Source organism: Dreissena polymorpha, chromosome 3 (genome assembly GCF_020536995.1).
Source record: "Dreissena polymorpha isolate Duluth1 chromosome 3, UMN_Dpol_1.0, whole genome shotgun sequence".
NCBI classification, from domain to species: domain Eukaryota; kingdom Metazoa; phylum Mollusca; class Bivalvia; order Myida; family Dreissenidae; genus Dreissena; species Dreissena polymorpha.
In genome coordinates this window covers 139234275-139260006 of record NC_068357.1, presented here as the reverse complement: position 1 = coordinate 139260006, position 25732 = coordinate 139234275, and the positions used below count along the sequence as shown (strand labels likewise).

Below are 25732 nucleotides of genomic sequence, written 5' to 3'. Positions count from 1 at the left end.
TTTGCCTGCGATTAAAAATAAAACTATGTGCTGAATCAGTAAGCAAAGTAATATTTAATCAAACTGGTGTAAAAGAAGTTTCAAAACATTTATTGCTTTTCATCAGAACAACTTTATTACGCTACTGATCCGGTAATGGTAACTTGACTGTATAACGGATAGCTAAGCCTAGTGACTTCGAGTCTCATTGCAACGTATGCATAATGCATTCAGTAATTAAATCATTAAACCTCGAAAGACAAATGTCTTTCTTATTGAAACATGCCAGCTGTTATAAATTTCCAACAAATGTTATTTGTTTACAGCGCGAATGTCATGGTACACTGATTCAGCCATTGCAGGATCGCTTATTTCTGCGTTTAATAAGACCGAGTTCATGGAAATCGCTGCACACTTGATGAAGTAATAGCTGTTCAAAGCGATGCACCCTATATTCGGGTCATTTTGAGTTGAATACCTTGTTATATTTGATAGTGAAAATTGTGTTTTCAGAGAAATTGATTATTCGCTATAATTTGATTTTTTTCATTCAAAATGATGTTTTTACTTATTAATATCATAGGAGGTTTTGGGGATTCCGATAATGACGTCAGGTTTTCACATGCGCAAGTTTTGGCCGTCAAGACAGCGGCCATTTCGCTAATGTTTGCATTTGATGAACCGCATCGTGATACGGTTACCATAACAATCTCTATTTGGCACATCTTCGCGACCATTTTTAAGAACAAAAAAATATTCAGAAATGGAAATTCTTTCAGAATAAATTCAATTCAATGAACGAACACAAATAAGGACGAAAACAAACAACACAAAGATTGATTTTATGCAATCAACATATAGTATTAACTGATTTGAACCTTTATATGTCTGTAAAAACTTACCTTGTTACAGATTAAATAAATCCTCTTGATAAATGTAATTGTTTTTTTTTAATTGTTCACACGAATTTTGACACTCTTTGTTTAAGCCTTTTTAACCCAGTGTTTAATTGCCACTTCGTTCATCACAAACCGATTATCTCGATATGATAGGATACTGTCCAGACTAAAACAGAGTTTCTTAAATCCAGGCCTTTCCAGGGGCCTATACTTGTGTAGGTCCCTGAGTAAAATTAAACCACATGTGGCAGGTCATTAAACACAATTTATGATGCCTTCATGTCATCTCTTGGCATATTGAGCAGACATTTAAGCCAAAGTTTAAAGCCAATAACTAAACAGTTGCATTAATAAAATATTTTAACATGTTTAAACAATGCTTGCCACCATAGGATGGCATATGCTCGTTTTTTCACATTTTTCGAAACCTAAACGCAAAGTGTAACGGAAAGACAGACGGACAGTGCAATCACTATAGGCCCACTTTCGGGGGCATACAAAAAGACATTTGTCCGAAATGGATGAGCATGAACTACATAGTATTATAGTATATATACTAGCCAGTTTTAACATAATAATAACGTATTTAACGGGTACTGGCAAATGTAACCTCTGCTATTACGTTTAAAGATCGTACGTTACTGCAGTGTTCGAAATATCATGAAAACAAGCAATCACGTTTGATCACAATAGGGATATAAAATACTTGCGTAAAATAAATTAAAAGTATAGATTTATGGTACATGTATCAGTAAATGCTAGATTGTTGTCACTCATTATCACTAGTAAACAGATTTCAATATACAAATACATGCAAAGACAGTTCAATTTGTAAAATATGCAGTTTTTTTTCATATATACGCGCGGAAACCCCTTGTTCAGGACCGTGACACCGGCATTATTATTTATTGACCTTTTTGCCATTCCATAAAGCGTACTCTTAATTTAATATATGCTTTATTGAATGGCAAAAAGGTCAATAAATGGTAGGTCATTACGATCGAAAAAGACACGTTAAGATGTAGACTTTGTACAAAAGTGTATTTCGTTATTTATCTCCACAAAAAAGGCCGATTTATTCCTAGTTTACACACTGCACAGGCTAATCTGGGATAACAATTTACGCACCAGCATTATGACCAGTTTTCTCAGAACGCGACACAATTATGTTAATGATTCATTTTATAGTTTGTTAATTTCATTGACTACAAATTTGTATTACACTTATGTCTACCTTGAGGTTGTTGTACATAGTATAATTATGTTACAAATAGAGTATTTTCTGTAAACAGTATTTGAGTGTGTCCAAGAGTATGATATAGCTGAGATCACTCAAATACTGTCAAATTCTTGCTTTAACTTATATTCTTATGGGCCCGTTTCATCAAACATCGTACGACAAATTTAGAATACGATACGAATTTCAAAGAAACATTTTTTTAACAGACCGAAGCATATTTTTGCTTATTTCAAGTAAAATCATTTATTTCATCATTTTCTTACCGATGGCTTATATCTTGCGGAGCTATTTATCAACAGCTTGTATATTTTTTGTTATTTAATTTAAGTTATAAATTAAGATTGTCGTACGATCTTTGATGAAACGGTCCCATTAAAATATAAGTTAAAGCAATAGTGAAAGAGAATGTGGGAAAATGTAGCTAGAAATGGTTTTGAACATGCATAATTGTGTCGTGTTCTGAGAAAAATGGGAATTAATGCTTATGCGTAAAGTGACACTTTCCGCCCTATCTGGATTTTCGCTAAGAAGAGACATCATTAAAACGAAACATTCCATAAAAGAGCAAATTGTCGTCCCTTATTAGCCTGTGCGGACTGAACAGGCTAATCTGGGATGACAATTTACGCACCAGCATTATGTCCAGTTTTCTCAGAACGCGAGACAATTATGTTTATGATTCATTTTATAGTTTATTTATTTAATTAACTACAAATTTGTATTACATTATGTCTACCTTGAGGTTGTTGTACATAGTATAATTATGTTAAAATCATAGTACATTTGTATTTTCTGTTAAAGAACAAATGCTTTTGTATCGAATACTGTGCATTAATATTGTTTTCTACCCAATGTTTTCTTATAGGGATCACTTGTCCGTCGTTTGTCTCGTTAAAAAGTATTAATAGCATCAGTTTGAAACTTTATACATTAATAGACCTCATTGAGTGGGAGTGCGTCGATAAAGAACTCTTAGCATCCCGCTTTGTTAAATTATTTTTAATTAATGCATAACCATTATTCTTGTATTAGTAAAGTTAAATTGTCATAAAAAAATGTTGTCATGTCATTTTTCCATTTTTCCTTTTTGTGTAACGTTTTGAAAATAAAGCTTTTATTTGTTGTTATTATTATTATTAATACGGATGTTTTAGTCCGGTCTGTTTTCCAAATCGTTACAATGGTAAAGTGGTATAGGAGAGGTTGAACATATGATTTTGATTAATAAAGGATTTATATCATTAAACTAGTGTTTTTTCATATTTATCAATGTATGTGGTTCCGTAAATAAATCGGAACTATCCACTTCCGGGTTAAGAAATTGAGATTACATTCATAAATTTGGTAATAAAACGACAACATGAATTAACAACTAGTATTATTACTGTATATATTCAACAGTTAGATAATAAATGTACATTCCGCGCTTGTTAACCCCAGTTTAAGACTTTGAACCGCAGTTTACACTATTGAACTCGGGTTTAAGGAATTAATGTGCAAACGGCACTTTGAACTCGGGTTCAAAATTTCTTAACTATATAATTAACTGTTAAATAATTAATGTGCATTCCGCGCCTCTTAACCGCAGTTTAAGACTTTGAACCGCAGTTTAAAGTCTCTTAACCCTATAGTTAAGAGAGGACCAATGAAATCGCGGCATTTACCTTCTATATATAGCAAATTGTGGTTTAAGCTCCGCTAATTGGTTGTCTCAGATAACAGATTTGTATCTATTTTTAGACACACTTTGAACTGCGGTTCAAACTCTTGAACTCGGGTTTAAGGATTTAATGTGCAAACGGCACTTTGAACCCGGGTTCAAAGCATCTTAACTATATAGTTAACTGTTAAACCGTGGTTTAAGGAATTAATGTGCATTTTGCTTGCCATAAATATCTGCAGGGAATTTCTCAAAGATGGCTTATCAGTAATTGTTCCCATTATAGATTAATTTGCTACAAACTGATAACAAATGTGACGAAACAATAAGTACAGATTTACACAAAAAATAACAACTTAGCCAAAAATGTCATTATACTAGAAAAATATGCATTTTTTTTAAATTATTTACCCTTTAAGTGTTTTGAAACGCTGGGGTCTAACAAATTCTACGGCAGAAGTAAAAATAGATTGGGAAACATGACTCAGCAGGTTAAACAAGGGAGATAGATACTGCAAAATAGACCAGTTTCACAATACTACCGCTGTTGCTATTTTTAGATATCAAGTGACGCGTCGAATTTCAGGGGCTGATCGTGTATAGATATTTGGCGGAGCATATCGATGATTAAAAACAGTTGATTTTAATTAATTACATTCGGGATTTTCACACGCACTGACACTGGTTACAATTACGGCAAACACATGCATACATGGATGTGTTGTTTAGTCAATAAATTGATGAGGTGTTATAAAATAAACATTCTCACACCTACGTCATCTTTGCAAGCCATAGAATGTAGCAACACCAGTGCATACGTGTATATACATTTTATTTAATCTTTATTCAAATTCAATATACCCATTATCCTCAGAGCAAATGTGATCTGAAGAATAAACATTGATAATTGCAAAAAACAAATCCATACAAAAGTTGTTTAATACAAAACGTTATTTTATAACTTAAATTCTCAAAGGTATGTTTGTTGGTCTGTAATATTTTTCACGAACGATCGAACGTGTAAAATGTGTGTTGACTCAATCATAAGAAAAAGCAATAAGAAATACAAAGCACATGAACTTTTTACAAGTTATGTCATTTTTCGTTTAACTTTAATTAATGTTCTTTTACAGTGAAAGACAATATTGAAGAATTCTTTTATACAAGTGTAAAAACGAGTGTGGAGCAAACTGAACTGTCTACGCATGCACCTTGATTTCTCTTTAAATGTGATTATGAGTGATAAATATATGTCACTTCATGTCAAAAATCTCTCTTGTGTATGTGTGTCTTTAATTTTCGGAAACACTCTTTAACCCCGGTCAATTAAAATGCTTCTTTTAATTGTGTTCTTCTATACACTAACGAACACTCTTTATAAAACTATGTAATGACGGAGTTTTATTTTAGCGGTACCGGGTAACCCGCTAAATAGGTTTCGTGCTTGTAATAGCATAAAATTTAATAAACATTTCAAATGTATTTATAAGTATTAAGCACTTGATTATGTATCCGAAAATTCTTTCACAAGGAAAATCATTCCTACGCTAATTTTGACACGGCGGATATTCGTTCATACATTGTTTTAACTACCCGGACATTCATTCCCACGCTATTTAGACATCCCAGACAATTGTTCCAACATTATTTTGACAGACCGGATATATATACTCCTACATAATTTTAACGTCCAGATTTCTGCAAGGTTTGGCAAATTAGAGATCTCAGTGTAAGTCGATATATTCGAATATTTTAAACGTTTTCATTCTCATGATCATGATAAAATATTACCAAAATATAAAGTATAACACAAAACATGATAATTTTTTTAACTATTTTAATAACGACATATTAAATTACCAGATAAAATGCTCCGAGTGTCATATTATTTTGATAAAATGTGATTATAATTATAATTGACCAGGATAGCAATTTTTAAGGAACGAATCTCCAGGCTGTCCAAATAACGGAGGAACGAATGTCCGGGCTGTAAAAATTATATAGAAACCATTATTCGCATTATCAAAATAACGAAGGCACGAATGTTAAGGTTGTCATTAAACCAGGGACTCTAGATGTCACTATATGTTCCGTGCAAAAAACATAGGAACGAATGACCGCCTGTGTGAAAACTAGGCTAGGACGAATGTCCAGCATTCTCTGTATAATTATGATTAAACTGGCTAATATCTGTACAGTATTTAGTTTGAGTATTTGACGTTACATACGTTTTAGAAATGACTACGTACTACTTCTACCACAAGAATACATTGGCCGGGGTACCATACATGATGTTCAATGACCAGGCATCTACCACGGGTGGTTTATGACACCATGCCTTTATTTAGTATTTGTCGGCACCATATCTGATCATAACGAGATAATAGGTTTATGCGGAACACATGGGCTATTAAACAACAGATGTATCAATAAACAAGATAGATCTTTATTCAAACAGCGCGATATTAAAGCTCTAACAAAGCGTGTCAAATGTGTGAAAAAATGAAGAAAAACAAGTACTTTAATCAAGACAATTTATTAAATGTATTGACACTTATAATGTCAAGTACATATTTATCACTTATTCTGACTTTTCTCAGTCGTTACATCTCCGAATGTTCAAAAGAGTGAAATGTTAAAATAAGATGCGGCGTTGCGCGGGACTATTGGAAATTTATACACGTTCAGCCTCGTTCTGGAGTTCTGCGAGTCACGTGACTTTGCGCTCTTATCAATTTTGGCCTATTGTAAAAAGGGTCTTTTGTGTATATGTTGTCTTTCCTTCAGATATCTCTTAGTTGATAGGCTTACCATAATCAATAATGACTAAAACAGTTATGTTAATTATGACAAGAGCACCGCATAACGGGTGCCACGCTTGGCTGCGAAAGCTTGTCAGAATTGTTTTTTTTTTTTTTAGAGGTCACAATGACCTCGACATGTGACCTAGTGACCCAACAAGAGATGTGTCCGTCAGAAACACAATGCCCCCTACTGCGCCACTTTGAAATAAAATTTATATTTATCATTTGGCAGGTATAGAAATCATCTCCCTTTAAAGCTTATTACTTCCCTTGGATTTTGTCCAATCCAACCGGGGTGGGGGGGGGGACGGGGTCTGTAGACAGTAAAAAATGACCAAGTCAGACATCACTGACAACCAATTCCTGTGGTTTATCCAAGAGATCATAGCCAGAGGTCATCATGTATCTATGGACATAAGTCCACAGGTATGTAATGAACCCTACCATTCACAAATTAGTACAGGAAAGAAAAAAAAAGATAATTATATCATTTAAAAAAAAACTTTGACAAATCAATCATTTGAGTTATAAATAATCAAAATAATAAATATGTACAGTAACTGTGAAAAGAACTATAATTCTTGGTAAGGAAATATATAATATGAGATTTATAATTATATAAATTACTTCCCTTGAAAATAATTGTCTCTAACAAATCTCTATTTTTAGAAGCAAATAATTAAAAGCCACTACCGTCACTGTAGATTCACCACTCAAAATGTGCAGCTCCATGAGATACACATGCATGCCAAAAATATAAAGTGGCTATGTTCAATATTGAATAATTATCTCCCTTTAAAGCTTATTACTTCCCTTAAATGTGTATTTTTTACTGTAGACCTTGACGGATGACCTTGATGTTGACCTTTTACCACAATGTGTTTGTCAGAAACACAATGCCGCCTACTGCGCCGTTTTGATTTATTTAACAAAAATATATACGTGGGCAGGTCAGATATCTATGTCCATTTAAATCTTACTACTTCCCTTGACTTTGTTTTTTTTACCCTAGACCTTGAAGGATGATGTTCACCTTGAAATTTTACCACTCAAAAATGTGCAGCTCCATGAGATACACATGCATGCCAAATATCAAGGTGCTAACTTCAATATTTAAAAAGTTATGGCAAATGTTAAGGTTTAAGCACGATGCCTATGGCGGGCGGACGACGAGCTGACTATTACAAAACAGCCAAGCTAAAAATTCTGTGTTATGAAAAATTAAAAAAACAGTTAATGGTACATAATAATGACATAATAAAACCAAACTTTACTACACAGGAAAATAATGTTCTGACCAAAGTTCATGAAGATTGGGCAACTGAATTAAATAAATAATTTTAAAGAGGTTATGAATTAATGGTGTTATTTAATTTTAAGAATCTATAGATTATTGCAAGTTTAATATGCGAAATAGGAAGGATATTAACTTAACCACAAGCAGCAGTATCATAAATTTATGATACTGCTGCCTGTGAACTTAACATTGTCTTCATTGTAAGAATACATTAAAGCAGCACTTTATAACATAACTAGAATGTTAACAAGGTTTTACTATAGTCATATTGTAAAAATGCCCTGCCCCCTAGCAGCCATGTTTTTCAACCAACCGGCATCATTTTCAAACTCGTCCAAGATATCATTGGGATGAATGTTCTGACCAAGTTTTATGAAGATTGGACAATAAATGTGGCCTCTAGAGTGTTAACAAGATTTTAATATAGCCATATAAGGAAAAATGCCCCGCCCCTTGGCAGCCATGTTTTTCAAGCAAAGGCTACCATTTTTGAACTCATCCAAGATATCATTGGGACAAATCATCTAAGCAAGTTTCATGAAGATCGGACAATAAATGTGGCCTCTAGAGTGTTAACAAGGTTTTACTAAAGCCATACAAGAAAAAAAGGCCCCGCCCCCTGGCGGCCATGTTTTTCAACCAACCAGGATCATTTTCGAACTCATCCAAGATATTATTGGGATTAATCTTCTGACCAAATTTCATGAAGATTGGGCAATAAATGTGTCTCTAGAGTGTTAACAAGATTTTACTAAAGCCATATAAGGAAAAATGCCCCGCCCCTTGGCAGCCATGTTTTTCAAGTAAACGCAACCATTTTAAAACTCATCCATGATATCATTATGACCAAACTTCTGACCAAATTTCATGAAGATTGGACAATAAATGTGGCCTCTAGAGAGTGAACAAGGCAAATGTTGACGTTGACAACGGACGACGGACAACTGACAAAAGGCGATCACAAAAGCTCACCATGAGCATGTTGTGCTCAGGTGAGCATAAAAGGGGAACATTTAATTTTTAACGTAGGACAGTATGAAAACTGCCATTTTTTCCTTCCTTATAAAGAACCCGTAAAAGGTTTACTTTTTATTAAATAAAAACTACACATTTTACAATTGTTGTTAGAATATTCCCAAACTGAAGGAAAATTTTGTCAATTTCATTCTTAAAGTACATCGTCTGCAAGCATATAAATAAAATAATAACTGAAACTAAACATTTCAAGCCAAAAGACATGTAAAAGAATATTGTTATTTGTTTGTGCAATTAACATCAAGCAATTTAAGATTTCATGAAGCAAATTACCCAATTTCAGGGTTTTTTGTGCTAATTTTTCCCAATTTGTACTGTACATTACTGGTACTTTTCCTAACTAGAAAAACAATCGCTGGAATATAGTAGATTGAAAAGTATTAGAGAAAATCTCCATACAAATTTGTGTCAAGAGACAGAAGACAGATGTCCAAGCTGATTCCAGTAAATCCTATTTACTTCATTTTGGTGGGTACATATTGTACCGTACAAAAAAGCTCAATTGTCATACGAAAAGAAGCCACATCTCATACAGACCTTGTACTTTTTCAGTTCACTCTCAACGTCAATTTCCAGGCCCGTGTGATGCTTCTTGAAGTACTCAACCAGGGCTTCAAACCTGAAGAAAACAACGATCATTGAGCCTCGCCATGGGAAAACAGGGCTTACCGTGATGCATGTGCTTTAAATTGCCTTCCCCTATTAGCCTGTGCAGTCCAAAGGGGGTCTATTTTTTCCTATAGCTATTAATTTCTATCAATTAGCATATTCCCAGTTTGAAACTTCAAGTAATGCAAGTGCTAGAATGATTTACTTTTAATGGAATGTAACCTAACAAATGAATAATGAAGTTCCAATTTCAGTTGGGCTGTGTAAAAATTTAAATTGAAACCATAAATTAACAAGAGCATCGCATAACGGGTGCCACGCTCGGCTACGAAAGCTTGTCATAATTTTTTTTTTTTTTTTTTAGAGGTCACAGTGACCTTGACCTTTGACCTAGTGACCCAACAAGAGGTGTGTTTGTTAATCTCCACGCAGAGTTGTCATTCCTTGCTCTCACATACACCTCTGCCTGAGGCTCAGCATGCCATTTTGTCTACCAAATAGGTAAAACCGAACAAACACATTCAATGTATATTTGAGTGGATATTTAAGATCGCATGCATTAAATTAATTAATATGACTTTTAAATTTACGATAAATCATGCAAAAACTTGTGAGTTTTAATGCAACTCTTTGGAACTATTTTATTGCCCATTTGCACAGATGGAATCATTCCACGCACTTCACAAATGTAAACAATTGTACATATTTTTTTATAGAGTGACGTTAACCTCAATGATCAACGCTTGGAATGATCATGACATGAATGTAGGGATGGCATCGAATTCCTATATCGGTATTCGAATAATCGCAAATCCATTCAATCGAATATTCGAATATTCGCAAAAAACGGCTGGCTGGATATAACTTCTTTTACTCAGTATCGTATCCAGTTGAGATATTTGATATAAATTGACACAGAAATACAATTGAATATACAATTGTTGTGTTGAGAAATAGAAAGAAATGGAGCTTAATTGTAAAAACAAACTTTGATAAAGCCTATTAAAGCGAAATATATCAAAAAAGAGTAAAACTTGTTCTGTGTTAACTTCCATTGCTTTGTAAGTTATATCTGTATGCTGAATACGATGCTGTTTGTTAACGTTGCTATCAAATAATTGTATCGCTGTCAGCTAATACTATGACCGATACTGTAATCGGGCACAAAAAGAAGAGAGAATATCATGTTATATCATTTTATTTTTATTTGAAATGCTAAAGTAACGATTGCGTGTACATTTTTATAAAGAAACATATCATAAGGCATGCAAAGTACACCAAATATTCAAGATCAAATATAATTTTATTTTGCTTTATAACGTACATCAATGCCAGAACGACACACTTTTGTCATTTTTCGCGCTGAACGTTTGATGCACTTTCTTTGCAAAATCAACACGCGCAATACTAACACAGAGTCGTATTTTTCCAAACGAGAATAATGTCATATGTCGTTGCCTAGCCGCCCGATGCCGGTTAGAAACCAAGAAGCCCGTCGTAGGTTACGTAAAGCGTGCCTAGCATTCTAACACAGCACGTGCCAAATTTCATAGAACATAGAAGAAAATCTTCAATGGGTTATTCTGGAAATAATGGGCGGAGCTTATACACTTAAAGCACGCGCTGTAACTAAACAAAACATGCCGATACATTTTCCACCAGCGTAATAATCCGGTATTTTATGAATGAAAGTCGGAGATCTGATCGACAGATCAGCTGAAATATAAATTATGCGCAAATTGAGTAATTCACTCATTTTAATGGCTGTTCATACTGTGATCACAGAAACTTAATTATTATTCGCCAGTGAAATAAAGCCGTTAATTGGCACCCCGTTGACAAACAACCGTTCGGGTACTTTCTTAGAGTGTGTATATTGCATTGCGCAATCAACGCTGATACGGGCCGCGTTATCAGTTTGACCAGGTATGTGTATTAACGTACTAATACACATACCTGGTTTGACACGGAGAACGTCACATCAGACATGTTAATCCCAAGTGATTTCAGTAGCCAATTAGTAAGCGGCTCGCAGGTCATTACAAACTAAGGCAGTTACGTTTTAAAAAAATTGCGAATATGCGAATGTCAATTATGTTATTCGAATACAGACCATTCAATCGAATATTCGAATAATTTTGCCATCCCTACATGAATGAGACGCTTTCATATCAGTAGTCCGTTCTGAGCCCAACACAGAGGTGAATGTAATGTAACTGTCGTGCAAGAGATTGGTGTGTTTGTCAGAAACACAATGCCCCCTACTGCGCCGCATTGAAATAACATTTCTATTTATCATTTGGCAGGTATAGCCATCATCTCCCTTTAAAGGTTATTACTTCCCTTGAATTTTGTCCACTCCAACCCGGTGTAACAGGCCATTTCTTCCCCCTGGCCAATTTTTCCCCGGGGAAAAAATGGACTAGTCCATTTTTTCCCTGGGGAAAAAGTTGCCTAGGCCAATTCTTCCCCCCCCTAGTCAAATTCTTCCCCCCTTAATTTTTATTTAATATATTATATGTCTACACATTTCGGCCAGTTTCCCCCCTGGCCAGTTTTTCCCCCCCTACCTTGTAAAAGTTTTAACAATAGAATTTGATTGAGAATTGCAAAAACTTCCTACACACTCTTATCTTTTATTTTACTTATCTTTTACATTTATTCTTCACTTTTAATAAGGAGGGGGGGGAGATTTGCCGAGGGGAGAAAAAATGGCCGAGAGTCATGTTGCAATTATGGTGGATGAACCAGTTATCGAACACCTAAGAAATTACGTTAAATTACCTTAAAATTGAAACACTTAAAATGACAAAAACATTTTGTTTTAACAAATGACTAACAGTTCAATCATTGAATGATTTATCTGTAAAGTTTTCCGATAAACTACCTTCAAGAATTCATAACAAAGATTCCTTGATTAATGTCACCTCTAGAAGACAAAACAAAATGGGGGCCGATGTAAACATCACCTATTACCGACACTTCATAAATACTACTCCAGTATATACAAAGTCACATGACTATCACGTGACCCGGACTCGGCCAAAAAATCTGCGTCTGCTGCAATCAAAATTGCAAACGGAAATATGCTTTTTGGTGTGTAAATGCACGTTTTGATAAATGCATTCAAAAAGTAATAGCAAAAAACACACAAAACGGTGTAAATAACAATAAATGCATTCCTTTAAACGGTTTTCGGCACATTTGTTTCAAGCTAAGTAGGCAAGTAGGTCATGGACTTCATGTGCGACCATTTGTTTATCAATGTGACGTCATGCGCACTTTTGCGCATGTGCATACAGAACCAAAACAAAGCGTCCGATAATAGGTGCTGTTCAATAACAGGTACTTACACGATAATTCTTAAAGTAGGGGGGGAATATTTGGCCAAGGGGGGGGAAGATTGGCCTAGGCCAAATTTTCCCCGGGTAAAAACTGGCCGGGGGAAAAAATGGACCGCTACGGGGAGGGGGGGGGGGGAGGGTGTCACAGTCAATTATGACCATGTCAGACATCACTGACAACCAAGGCCTGTGGTTTAAAAGAGATCATAGCCAGAGTTGATCATGTATCTATGGACATAAGTCCACAGGTATGTAATGAACATCAACTTTGACAAATCAATCATTTGGGTTATAAATAATCAAAATAATAAATCTGTACAGTAACTGTGAAAAGAACTTCAATTCTTGGTAAGGAAATAATATAATATGAGATTTATAATTATATAAATTACTTCCCTTGAAAATAATTGTCTGTAACAAATCTCTATTTTTAGTAGCAAATAATTAAAAGCCACTACCGTGACTGTAGATTCACCACTCAAAATGTGCAGCTCCATGAGATACACGTGCATGCCAAATATATAAAGTGGCTATGTTCAATATTGAATAATTTTCTCCCTTTTTAAAGCTTATTACTTCCCTTAAATCTGTATTTTTTACCATAGACTGTAAAGGATAACCTTGACCTTGACCTTTTACCACAATATATTTGTCAGAAACACAATGCCGCCTACTGCGCATCTTTGATTTATTTAACAAAAATATATACGTGGGCAGGTCAGATAACTATGTCCATTTAAAGCTTATTACTTCCCTTGACTTTGTTTTTTCGACACTAGACCTTGAAGGATGATGTTCACCTTGAAATTTTACCACTCAAAATGTGCAGATCCATGAGATACACATGAATGCCAAATATCAAGGTGCTATCTTTAATATTTAAAAAGTTAAGGCCAATGTTAAGGTTTTAGCATGACGCCTACGGCGGACGACGAGCTGGCTATGACAATAGCTCGGGTTTTCTCCGAAAACAGCCTCGCTAATAAACTTTTTTTTCTTATTTCCTAGGGTTTTATAGGGACATTTCAATGATTTTAAACTGGTTATAAACAGTTTCAAACAGAAAAATAAGTGAAATTATCTTATATTTTCATAATGTCACTTTTTCTGAGAAACTTATGAAAGTACAACTTTCTCTAATTACCAGTGAATACAAGTCAATATTCCACTTAAACAAAAAAAATCTGATATTCTATCTTAACTGGACTTATCAATTCATTAATTTATTTTGACCAATTATTTAAACCAATAGCATCAGCATATTTGAATTACTCTCTGTGGTGATTATTTAACTCTGTTGACTGAAGCAGGTCAGTTTGGTTGGTGATCACCATTCCATACAGGTGTGGTTCCCCCACAACACAAGACCACTCCAAAATTAAGAAACTTTTCAGAAACAACTAAATAGCTTGAAATTTGAGCTTTAATTCAAAATTGGTCCCAGCTTCTGTAAGTCTTGTTAGTTAATTAGATAGGAGTAGTGGGACACAAGCCAGGTCCACACATAATGCAACATGAGGCGTGGGCGGACCTCATAAACTTTTAATGCACACACATACGATTAGTATTTATAACAATATTTAAGCATACCTATTGGAGAAACATTCAAAGTCTCCAACCAAGTCGCCCATTCTCAGTCCATTTCGAGTTGCCTGAAAAATTAATACACATTTCAAAGTCACGCAGTTTTTACATGTTTTTTCATGCATTTAAAGCCAAATTATATATTTTTTACAATACATTTAACATCTGATCTATATAAGAAATTGTCAGATCCAAAACCATGTCATTTTTGACAAGACAGATACCATTTTAGGCCGAATTCAATCCATTACAACAACATTTGTAAAGATATTCAGTGTTCAGCCATGTGATATTTGTATCAACAGTAAAACTCACTTTTGAAGAGTATGCTGGCCCAATACCTCTCTTGGTGGTACCAATGCTGAAACAAACAGAATTCAGGAATATTCTTAGCAGGTTAATCTTCTTAAACTATAACAGTGAACGATCAATAGCTTGGCATCTCAACAAAGTAATCTTCTTTTGGTATCAACCTTGACATAGTCAGAATTTAATCATTTTAATAAGGATTTTATTAAACAAAATATTGAACGTAGTAGTTTTGATTCTATATCTGTCCAAAGTTCCATTTATCACAACCCAAGGAAACCTTTGACAGGAATTAGTATGTCATTTAAAAAAAACACACTACAAACCCAAATGGGAAATTAGAGTAAAATATTTATGTAACTGAATAAAATACAACATATGGAAAAGGTAATTGTCCACAGGAGGAAGCTTCATAAACATTTCGTGGATAACTGTTTAAAAACAACTATTCTAGCAGTTAACAAGTGACAGAACCAAACCATCTGCAGGAAACTTAAAGAATGACCCACTACATGTACAGGTGTTGCTATCGTATGATATTTACATCATACAATTATTAAAATGATATTATGGGCATTTTGCACTGTTGAATTGCGCTGAAAAGAATTAACAGGTCAAAAGAGTTAGTTAAAATGTGGTTACTGACCAATTATCTGCAACTCATCTTGCTACCAAAAAATATCAAAAATATATTCGATATTTTACATGACTCGCCCAGTCCTCTAAGCCGAAATGATCCGTAAAACAAAATAGTGTCTTTGTGTCGTATAAACGAATCTGCACTTAAACTAAATTTAGGTTCACATTGTACATGCATGATCAGTTGTCAAACAAAAGTACGGTTGATATTCAATGCATTATTTTTCTCTTTCCGGGATATTGTTTTAGTATGTTGATGCTGCATTAATAAATATATGTGTATATGAAGTGAAAACACCAAAAATAGACAACGGTTGCAATAGACACCTATAAACTGTTAGATGCCCATATCACTTAAATATATTCCAATTAACACTTTTCTCCATAAAAGCTAAGTGTAAATGGCTTTTGCAACCAGGATAAAACCAGAACAGCCTGCGAGTAACTCACAGTCTGTTCAAGTTTAATGCAGTTTGGTGCTCATCATTAACTCAGGGTTGGAAATGAAGCCTTTAAAACTTGAATTTAGTCAGAAAGGTCTTACATTTAATGTAACTTTCTAAGGAACTACACATTCGTCAAAATACGTATCCAAGTGGTAAATAGTGAATAACCTTTTGCATGCTGGGAAATTTGTCGTCTGCTAAAATGTTGTCAGCTAAATTTGTAAAATAAGCATTTTCTTCATTTTTTTTTCAAAGAATACTATCAGAATAGCAAACAGTTTGGATCCAGATGAGACGCCACGTTCTGTGGCGTCTCATCTGGATCCAAACTGTTTGCAAAGGCCTTTAAAATTGGGTTCCCGCACTGAAAGGGATAAATCATAATAATGTGCATTGAGCATATCCAGAGTTGAAGTGATCAGCATCACACTTTATACTCTCTACTGGTATAATTACGGACAAACTCCCTGACTTACAGATCTTTGCCCCTGCCCGACTCTTGAAGTCCATCAACTTTCTGGTGCAGGTCAAACACTGCAATAACAATAATTGCACCTCCATATCGTCAACAACACCTACTAACATGCAATGGAGCCCCGCTCTGAGTAAAGCGCTGTCCCACAGACTTAACAAGAATAACACTTTCAACTTTAATGAGATTTTTTTGCTTAAAGGAAGCCTTTTGTTGCGAAAACCAGTTTAGCCAGAAAGTGTTGTCCTGAAAAGCCTATGCGCACTGCACAGGCTAATCTGGAACGACAGTTCACACACATGTATTAAACCCCATTTTCCCACAGCGGGGCTCATTTCAAATTATGATATGATTCGCATTCTGAGAAAACTGGGCATAATGCATGTGCATAAAGTGTCGTCCCAGATTAGCTTGTGCAATCCGCACAGGCTAATCTGGGACGACACTTTCCACTTTTATGACATTTTTCGTTTAAATGAAGTCTCTTCTTAGCAAAACTCCAATTTAGGCGGAAAGTGTCAACACTTTACGCACATGCATTATGCCCAGTTTTCTGAGAACGCGACTCATATGATCTCTTTACAGCTAGACATCCTGTTATTTGTTATCTGTCATACTGGTGTCTGAGTATTTACATGAAAAATCAAACACACGCCTTTAAAAACGAAGATTAAGTGAAGAATATAAGACAGTGCTTTATTGAATAAAATGCGAGACACAATCTGATAACATCAGACATGTCCCATCAGAAAGGGGAAATATAAAAACCAACTACATATTTGTAATTTGTTATAACATATACTCTTGCAATGTGATAGGTTGAGTGTATGTCTAAGAAATGACTTTGGGAAGACAGCCTCCACAGTACTTAACAAGCTTCGATCTACACAAGACACATCAAACTTACACAATTAATATTATATTTAAACTAGAGCTTTGTCACAGACGTGACGTATACCCCTACGTGCCGCATTGACACAGACTATTTTGCATGCTGTCTTCATAAAACAAGAGAATGTAATTTATGGCATTTTTTAAGAATTATTATGCCATTATTATTTACAGCCATTTTGACCTTTGAACTCTTGAATTCTTTCCCACTACACGCCGTCAAATGACTGTGAACAAAATTAATGTACCGAGTCATTTTAAAATCTCACAATGAATGACATAGTTATGGTCCAGACAAGATTATTTATTGCCATTTTTGACCTTTGAACTAAAAGTGTGACCTTGACCTTGGAGATGTCTACGTAATTCTTTCGCGCGACATATCGTCCAAGTATGGTTAACAAAAGAGCCAAATGATTTAAAAATCTCACAATAAACGACATAGTTATGGCCCGGACAAGCTCATTTATGGCCATTTTTGACCTTTGAACTCAAAGTGTGACCTTGACCTTGGATATATCTTGTAATTCTCTCGCGCGACACACCGTCCAATGATGGTGAACAAATGTGCCAAATGATTTTAAAATCTCACAATGAACGACATACATGTAGTTATGGCCCGGACAAGCTCATTTATGGCCATTTTTGACCTTTGAACTCAAAGTGTGACCTTGACCTTGGAGATATCGACGTAATTCTTTCGCGCGACACACCGTCCAATGATGGTGAACAAATGTGCCAAATGATTTTCAAATCTCACAGTGAACAATATTGTTATGACCCGGACAAGCTCATTTATGGTCAGTTTTGACCTTTGAACTTAAAGTGTGACCTTGACTATGGAGATATCGACGTAATTCTTTCGCGCAACACACCGTCCAATTATGGTGAACGAATGTGCCAAATGATTTTAAAATCTTACAATGAATGACATAGTTATGGCCCAGACAAGCTAATTTATGAACCAGGGGTTTTTCTGCCTATTTTGGGAAAAGGAGTCTGACCAAATTGGGAATTTTTTATCAACAAAATTGGCCATTTATGGAATTTTTGCTTCGATGAAACGGCTCATTTGGGAAAAAATTGTGAATTTATCATGCTTAAATAATTCAGTGGTTTAACAAATAAATTTGTTTTTTTTTGTTATTTTGTCTTCTTTATAGAAACAGATGCAATATTGGGCATGTTCAACGTTTATTCAAGTACTGCAATTTTGTTTTTCAGTTACAGTTACACTCTGAGATAATAACTGAACAGTCAAAACCTTAAAGCAGATATTTTTGACCAAACAAACACTGGTTAGTCACACAAGTTATAAGACACTTCATTCTTAAAACAAACACAAAAATGTTGTTTTTTTTGGAAATTGGGATTTTTTTTTTTAATTTCGGTTTGAGATCGGGTCTGTTTGCTTTGGGAGTGCCTCTGTTTTTCCGGAGGCGCAGACAGTGCTGAAAAACTCCTGTAATCCTTGAACTCAAAGTTTGACTTTGACCTTGGAGATATCGACGTAATTCTTTCACGCCACACACCGTCCACTGATGGCGAACAAATTTTCCAAGAGATTTTAAAATCTCACAATAAATGATAAAGTTATGGCCCGGACAAGCATTTGACCTTTGAACCCCAAGTGTGACCTTGACCTTTGAGATACCAACGTACTTTTTTCACACGACACACGGTGCCATAATGGTGAACACGTGTACCAAGTCAGTTTAAAATCTAACGATAAATGACATAGTTATGGTCAGGACAAACTTTCGGTTTAAAACACACTAAGTGACCCCGTGACCTAGTTATTGACCTGGCATGACCCATATTCAAACTTGACCTAGTAATCATCTAGATACAACTTGTGACCAAGTTTGGTGAAGATCGAATGAAATTTCGAGACAGACCGACAGACAGACCGACAAAAGTGACTCCTACATGTATATAGCCCCCATTACCAGTAATGGAGGTATACCAATTTGGCTAGTACATGTGTACACACGAAACAGAACATCTACCGGTATATAAAGTTAGCCTTGTACCAATATGTAAGAATTGTTCACAGACGTATTGTGCAACATTTCTCTTTAGGGATAACATTTACAATTTCTTTTCAAAATGTGTGAATATGTCAAACATTGTAAAAACAGCAAATAAACTAGTTGAAGAGCTAAAATTTCAAAACTTTTCCCTGAAAAACTAACATGTTATCAGGTTAAAATTAAATGTAGTTTAATTCTTCAAACACCCAAGTAAGGTTTTTCACACCTACAGCATGCTAAGAGTTAAAAATCCAGTGTGTTTTTTACATCATTATGAGAATGGCACTTGGGCCCTTCGAACACATAAATATCATGTTGTTTTGACTTAAACTGTTCATGTAAGTGTTTTTAACTGACTCTTTCTATCAATACAAAAACAAAACCATTTTTGAAACATCCAATTGTGAATTTTACTCAGTCATTGGGGGAAAATACACATATTTTGAGATTGGGACTGGGGCTTGCTTAATTAAATTTCTGCCTCAAATAAGATGCAAAAAAAACACACACTCAAATCCCAGCTTTCTAAGATACAAAACTTACCTATATGAGCTCTGTTAGAAATAAGGAGCCTTGTACGCCAGTCTGCAAGACCATTTGCCACTGCCTTGTTTACTTCGGCTAGCAGCTGTTCTATATGAACAACACATCCATTCCCTGTAATATATTTATGTGACCATGTATTTTTAATCAACACATTGAGCTTCAAATAAGCACAAGTTGGATTTGTTTTTTTAAAGAAATGTTTAACCAAATTTCCCATCTGGGGTCAAAACAATTGAAATGTTTCAAAGGGAAAAAAATGACATAAAACATAAACCAAATTCCCAATTGGTGTCAAACAATAAAAATGTTTCAAACAGAAAAAAAAATAAGTGTGAAGATGACATTTTAAATAAACTGTGTACTGTGCAGAAAATATTAAACTATAAATGCGTCCCGATGCTCACATTTTTTGCTTATTTGTCACAAAACTCCAATTATGTAAGATTTTTTTTCAGAAGTGCAAGGTGCACACTCTGGTTTAAATGCTTATAAAATTGGCCATGAAATATTACAAATGTTTTATTTCAAAAAGTTTGCTTATTCAAAATATAATTATTAAATAATTGGCAATCAAGGGCTTTTTTCATTCTTATAAAGTACTTTTAAAAGGGGTCTTCTCTGCATTTTTTTTCATATGCACTTTACACTTAAAACATTCCAAATACTACCCCAGGACTTTGTATTCCCCTGTTAAAAACCGGTTTCCCACAAAAGCAAAAATAAATATTTTCCCCAAAACCATATCATAGAGGTGAACAAAAATGTGGCTATAATAAGAAGGTAATTAATGAGCTAACAAACCAATAACTGCTGTGCAATTAGGATTGACGATTCCACTGGGCAGCATGTGAAATGCATACTTCTTATCTCCTACCACAACTGTATGGCCTGCATTGTTTCCACCCTGAAAAAATAAATGTAATAGCATAATTGTTTTAACAATCAATATGAACCTAGCCTGTATCAATCATAATGGCATTTATGCTGATTTTTAGAGTTGATTTCAAATAAGAAGATGAATATGATAAATCAGTGCTTAAACTAGCTTCAACATGCTTCAACTTCCAACACCCTAATACATCACACCTCAACCCATGTGAAAGATGTTGGACCTCGGACATATCTGATAAATTTTACTGCGGTCCGATAATATTTCCCAAACTGTTGGACCTCATGTCCCGCAAAAAAACAATATGTACAACTTTGGTAAAAAATTAACACGACAATAGGAATATGTAAAAAAAATACAGACTGTTTTCTATTGATTTTACTAATGGATTTTTTAACTTTAAAATAAAACAGATATTCGAAAAGCTATTTTTGCTGGTGATGTAACAAACTCCAAGCGCGATTCTTAAAATCACTACTCTCACTTAGAAAGTTCAAAGGGAGTTAAGTCGAGATCAGGGGTGTGATTGAGGTGAAGTCTGAGGGTAGGAAAATTCTGTAGACTGTTTTTGACTACCCGAATTGCGTGCATAACGCAATGACAAACCTTAAAACAGACATTTAAACAAACACCATCTTAAACTAATCAACAAGATCTTTTTATGAAAATCTTTTTTAAATCACTTTACACGTTATGCAAAGTCACTAGTATTGTGATGAGTGTTCCGATACCTGTGAATGATGACCCCAATCTTTCGTTTGAGCTTAATGCCTTTAAATTCTACATAAGGTCAACAATGTTCAACTAACGACAATTTACCACAGTTTACGTAGTTCAATATTGTTTCACATGACTAGAATATGACTTCAGCCTTACCAATACAGTCAATCTTTCGTACCCATTCAGAAAGTGGTATCGCTTTCTGATTTATATCCACTATTGTTTCTTCCCTTTCCCATTTAATTTTGTTTTTCAATAATTGTTAAATCTCCGAGATTTTGTGAGATTCATTCGTTCGTATTCATTAACGCTTCACAAAGACGCTATTAATAATTTGCAATCGAATCACCAAGGAAATTTGAAACACATTTTTAAAGACCGATTTTAATTGGAAAATTGGGAAGCGACAGCCAATGACATCGCTCGTTTCAATAAATGCTTAGATAAAATACCAGTGTAATATGCGGATGTTTTGGGCCGCTTATGAAATACATCCGCAGATTGGGTCGTACTTTCCCCAATTTTTTTTGTTGAATGTACGCGAATCGTGAAAATGACCCCGCAGAACCCAATCCGCGGAAATCCGCGGAAAAATCACACCCCTGGAGATATAACAAGAATGTTAATAGGAAATAAACGCTAATCACTTTCTTTCTGATATGGCTGGAGATTGAACAAAATTTAAAATAAAAATAAACAAAAGTAACAAACGAACAATGGCAAAAATACATTTTTCGGCACGGACATTGCCATCTTGATTTCCACTATGAGAGTACTAGTGTTTTATATTGTTTAAAAAATATACAATAATTCAAATATGTACGGATGATTCGTGTCTAGCCAGTTGACTTATAAGTTATATGTTTTAATTTTCATTCAACACCCCGTCATTGATTTTCCTGTAATGCATCTAACAACTTCGCAGAAACAGGCATTCGTTATTTTTTATCTTATTGATATAACTTTTTATCTTTCATCAACACCAACGAAATCAACGCCGTGGCCCTTTTATCTTTTTTGTAAAGGTATTTCTTGTTACCATGTTTTCATACAATGGGTTAAAATTATTTTTTTATTTTATTGATTTAAAACTGTTAAATATTGTGAACGTCGTAATAATGAAAAGAAACTCTATAAATGGTATTTTCTTGTGTTTGGTTAAAGAAGAACGAGGTCTGGTAAAAGCTGGCCAGGTCAGGAAAATTTTATAAGTTATTGGACCTCATGTCCGGTAAGACTTTTTTGTCTTTCGCATGGGTTGCACACCTAATGGCTTTTTTATTGAATTGGGGAAAGGGCCTGGCATTCACTTTTGAGGAAAAGTGATCCTCAAAACTGATAAAAGGGAAAAAAATCCCAAAGTATCTTTGGAGAACATTGCATCATTTTAAAGAAATTCACTTTGAGGACGGGGCCTTTCTCTTGGTGGAAGTGGCATTTCCAAGGCCCTTGCTAAAGAAGGAAACAAGACCACTGTGTTATGATGGTAATATTTATGGAATTTGGTACAGCAATTTTGTTTATTCCCAATTGGGAAAAGTACCGGTATCTGCCCAAATGGAAAAAATAATTCTCGGAAAAAACTTCAAATTTGGTTCTGGTAAGGGGGACCCATTCACAATGGAAAAAAGTATAAGGACCATTGTAAATATTGTATTCAAATCAAGTTTATTTTCAATTTTTAAGTATTTGTAAGCAAAAAAGCTACAACACTAACCACCCAATTTTAGCCCCATTCACAAAGTGGTGAAAAACTGTATTAATCAATAATTCTAACTACAGTCGATTGGTGTATAATGGATAGCTAAGGACTTCGAGTCTCATTTCAACGTAAACACCATGCATTCAGTAATTAAACCATTAAACCTAGATAGACACATGTCTTTCCTATTGAAACATGCCAGCGGTTTTAAATTTCCGAAAAAATATTATTTGTTTACAGCGCGAATTTTATGGTACACTGATTCAGCCATTACGGGATCGCTTAGGTCTTTATCGGATTACATGTGTATCGTGTTATTTCTTGAAATTTGACACAGCATTTGTAAAAAATAATTGCAATATATGTACATTTCCAGAAAGGAAATTCATTTCTGCGTTTAATAAGACCAAGTTCATGGAAATCGCTGCACAATTGATGAAGTAATGGCTGTTCAAAGCGATGCACCCTATATTCGGGTCATTTTGAGTTGAATATCTTGTTATATATATAGATTTGATAGTGTAAAATATGTTTTCAGAGAAATCGATTTTTCGTTATAATTTGATTATTTTTCATTTAAAATGATGTTTTCACTAATTAATATCATAGCCACACGCTAACCACATGTGTATTGGACAACTTCAATTGAGTTTATATTTATTTTGAGACAATCCCCACATTCCTGAATATGGGTCACCACATGTCCGTTATTCACTAAATCCCGAGTTGCAGCTTTCATGCTTATTTTATATGGTACGCCTCAATTTGGTTTCTGAGCATTCTTACTTTTGTAAAGGACACATAATACTAAAATATTACATCAATGAACATTATGTTTACCAAACAAAATCTGCAAAATTCAAGAAACCATTCGTCTGCACTTTTCCTGTCGTCACAAAAACAGTGCGTACATAACGTGACCTTGTTTTGCTTTTCGAAAAAAGAAACATTGACACACGGCAACAAAAACATGAAACGACTTAACAATGATAGGCTTTTTGTATTCAATTCATAGAAAACTATAAATCTTAACATAAATAAAAGTTTTTGCAAAAAACGTTTAACCTATCCGTTACTCACTAAAATCCGCTATACACAAATCGACTGTAACAGGGTAAAATAACAAAAAAGGATGAAGTTGTTAAACAATCTAGCTAATGATCAATTCTTAATTCCAATACTTTCTCTGAAAAAAACACAAGAAACAATTTATGGCGCTCACTACTTTTTGCGAAAAAAAAGTACGTACATTATCGGAACGAATAATGCGGTACGTGAACCTCATGTGCGAATGTTACTTTATAAACTCGTCCCTACGACCTCTAAATGATTTTGCTGTTTTAAACCCGTATTCTTCACAACTGATACATATTATGACAAACATGCATAAGAAAATGGCATTTCATTAAGGTTTGCAACATAAGTTATCACTTTCCCGGTAAAGTATTTGCAAACATAAGTAAACAAGAACTGCATCGCGAAAATACCTGACATCTACAAACAACATCGGCTGATGTGGCCAACATGTCGACCACTTTCCCTTTTCCTTCATCTCCCCATTGCGTGCCTAATACCACCGTCACAGACTGATCTCCGATCCTTGGTTTCTTGGCTCTAGGGCCATCCGTACTCCCAACCCCGTTTGGCACACACTTTGCCATGTTTTCTTCCTTGTTGACACTTAGCGCACTGTACATTTGGCGGGAAAATCTTGAGCTAAATCAATAAATAAAGAGGGACACAAAGCATCTTCATTATCTCTGCACTTTTTGACTTTTTCCAATTGCTTGTTATCTGCATTGACGTAACCATGTGTTGTTGATAAGAAATGTTTCGCCAGATGGAAGTTTTATGTGATTGTAATAAATATTTCAAAATGTCGCCGGGCCAATAGATCTATATCAGTTAACTACGCGAGTATCATCATTAAAGAGAGAGCAAGCAGTGTGTAATAATATAAAAAGGAGTTTTGGAAATAATGTACATTTATACATAATTCGTTCATGAGTGTTTGAGCAGAAGCTTTAGTTGAGTGCGCCCGCCACTCTTGCCCAACGAGCAATAATTAACTCACATATACACTAACAGTAGCTAAGTTATTCCGAAATAATATAGAAATATTTAATACAGATACGTGGTGTAAGTAAACATTCAAATGTACACTCTGCATATCAATAAAGTTTGATAATAAATAATAACAACAATACTATAAATAAAATTGAATAAAATAACGCACAATATAACGTAACCAACGCAACGTATTATCGTGTAACGTATCCAAGGTATGTTAACATAAAAGTAGGAACGCAAAAACACGTCTCTGATATAAGTTCACGCTCTTTTCTTATAACAGTATACAGTAAACGGGTACACATATGCGTTTATTATTAATAAGGTATTGTTTATGATTATTATGATTCACAATACTATATACTGAATGTATTTTAACTCAAATAAATGAGCCGCGTTCTGAGAAAACTGGGCTTAATGCATGTGCGTATAATGTCATCCCAGATTAGCCTGTGCAGTCCGCACATGCTAATCAGGGACGACAATTTCCGCCTTAACTTGATTTTCTCGTATAAGATACTTCCGTTAAACGAAAAATACAATAAAAGCGGAAAGTGTCGTCCC

The 25732-nt window shown here is 34.6% G+C and overlaps 1 protein-coding gene across 1 annotated transcript in view; it reads right to left on the bottom strand.

Annotated features, from left to right (window-relative positions):
* The window catches only part of LOC127872640 (adenylosuccinate synthetase-like), a 71386-nt gene extending 46478 nt beyond the window's left edge, over positions 1-24908 (bottom strand). The window contains exons 1-7 of the mRNA XM_052415970.1: positions 24586-24908; positions 20589-20691; positions 19785-19898; positions 16322-16379; positions 14767-14812; positions 14458-14519; positions 9452-9533 (exon numbers count right to left, since the gene is read on the bottom strand). Coding sequence (XP_052271930.1) covers positions 9452-9533; positions 14458-14519; positions 14767-14812; positions 16322-16379; positions 19785-19898; positions 20589-20691; positions 24586-24795 — 675 coding nt within the window. The 5' untranslated portion in view covers positions 24796-24908. The remainder of the gene's footprint in view (positions 1-9451; positions 9534-14457; positions 14520-14766; positions 14813-16321; positions 16380-19784; positions 19899-20588; positions 20692-24585) is intronic.
* Positions 24909-25732: the final 824 nt, after the last annotated feature.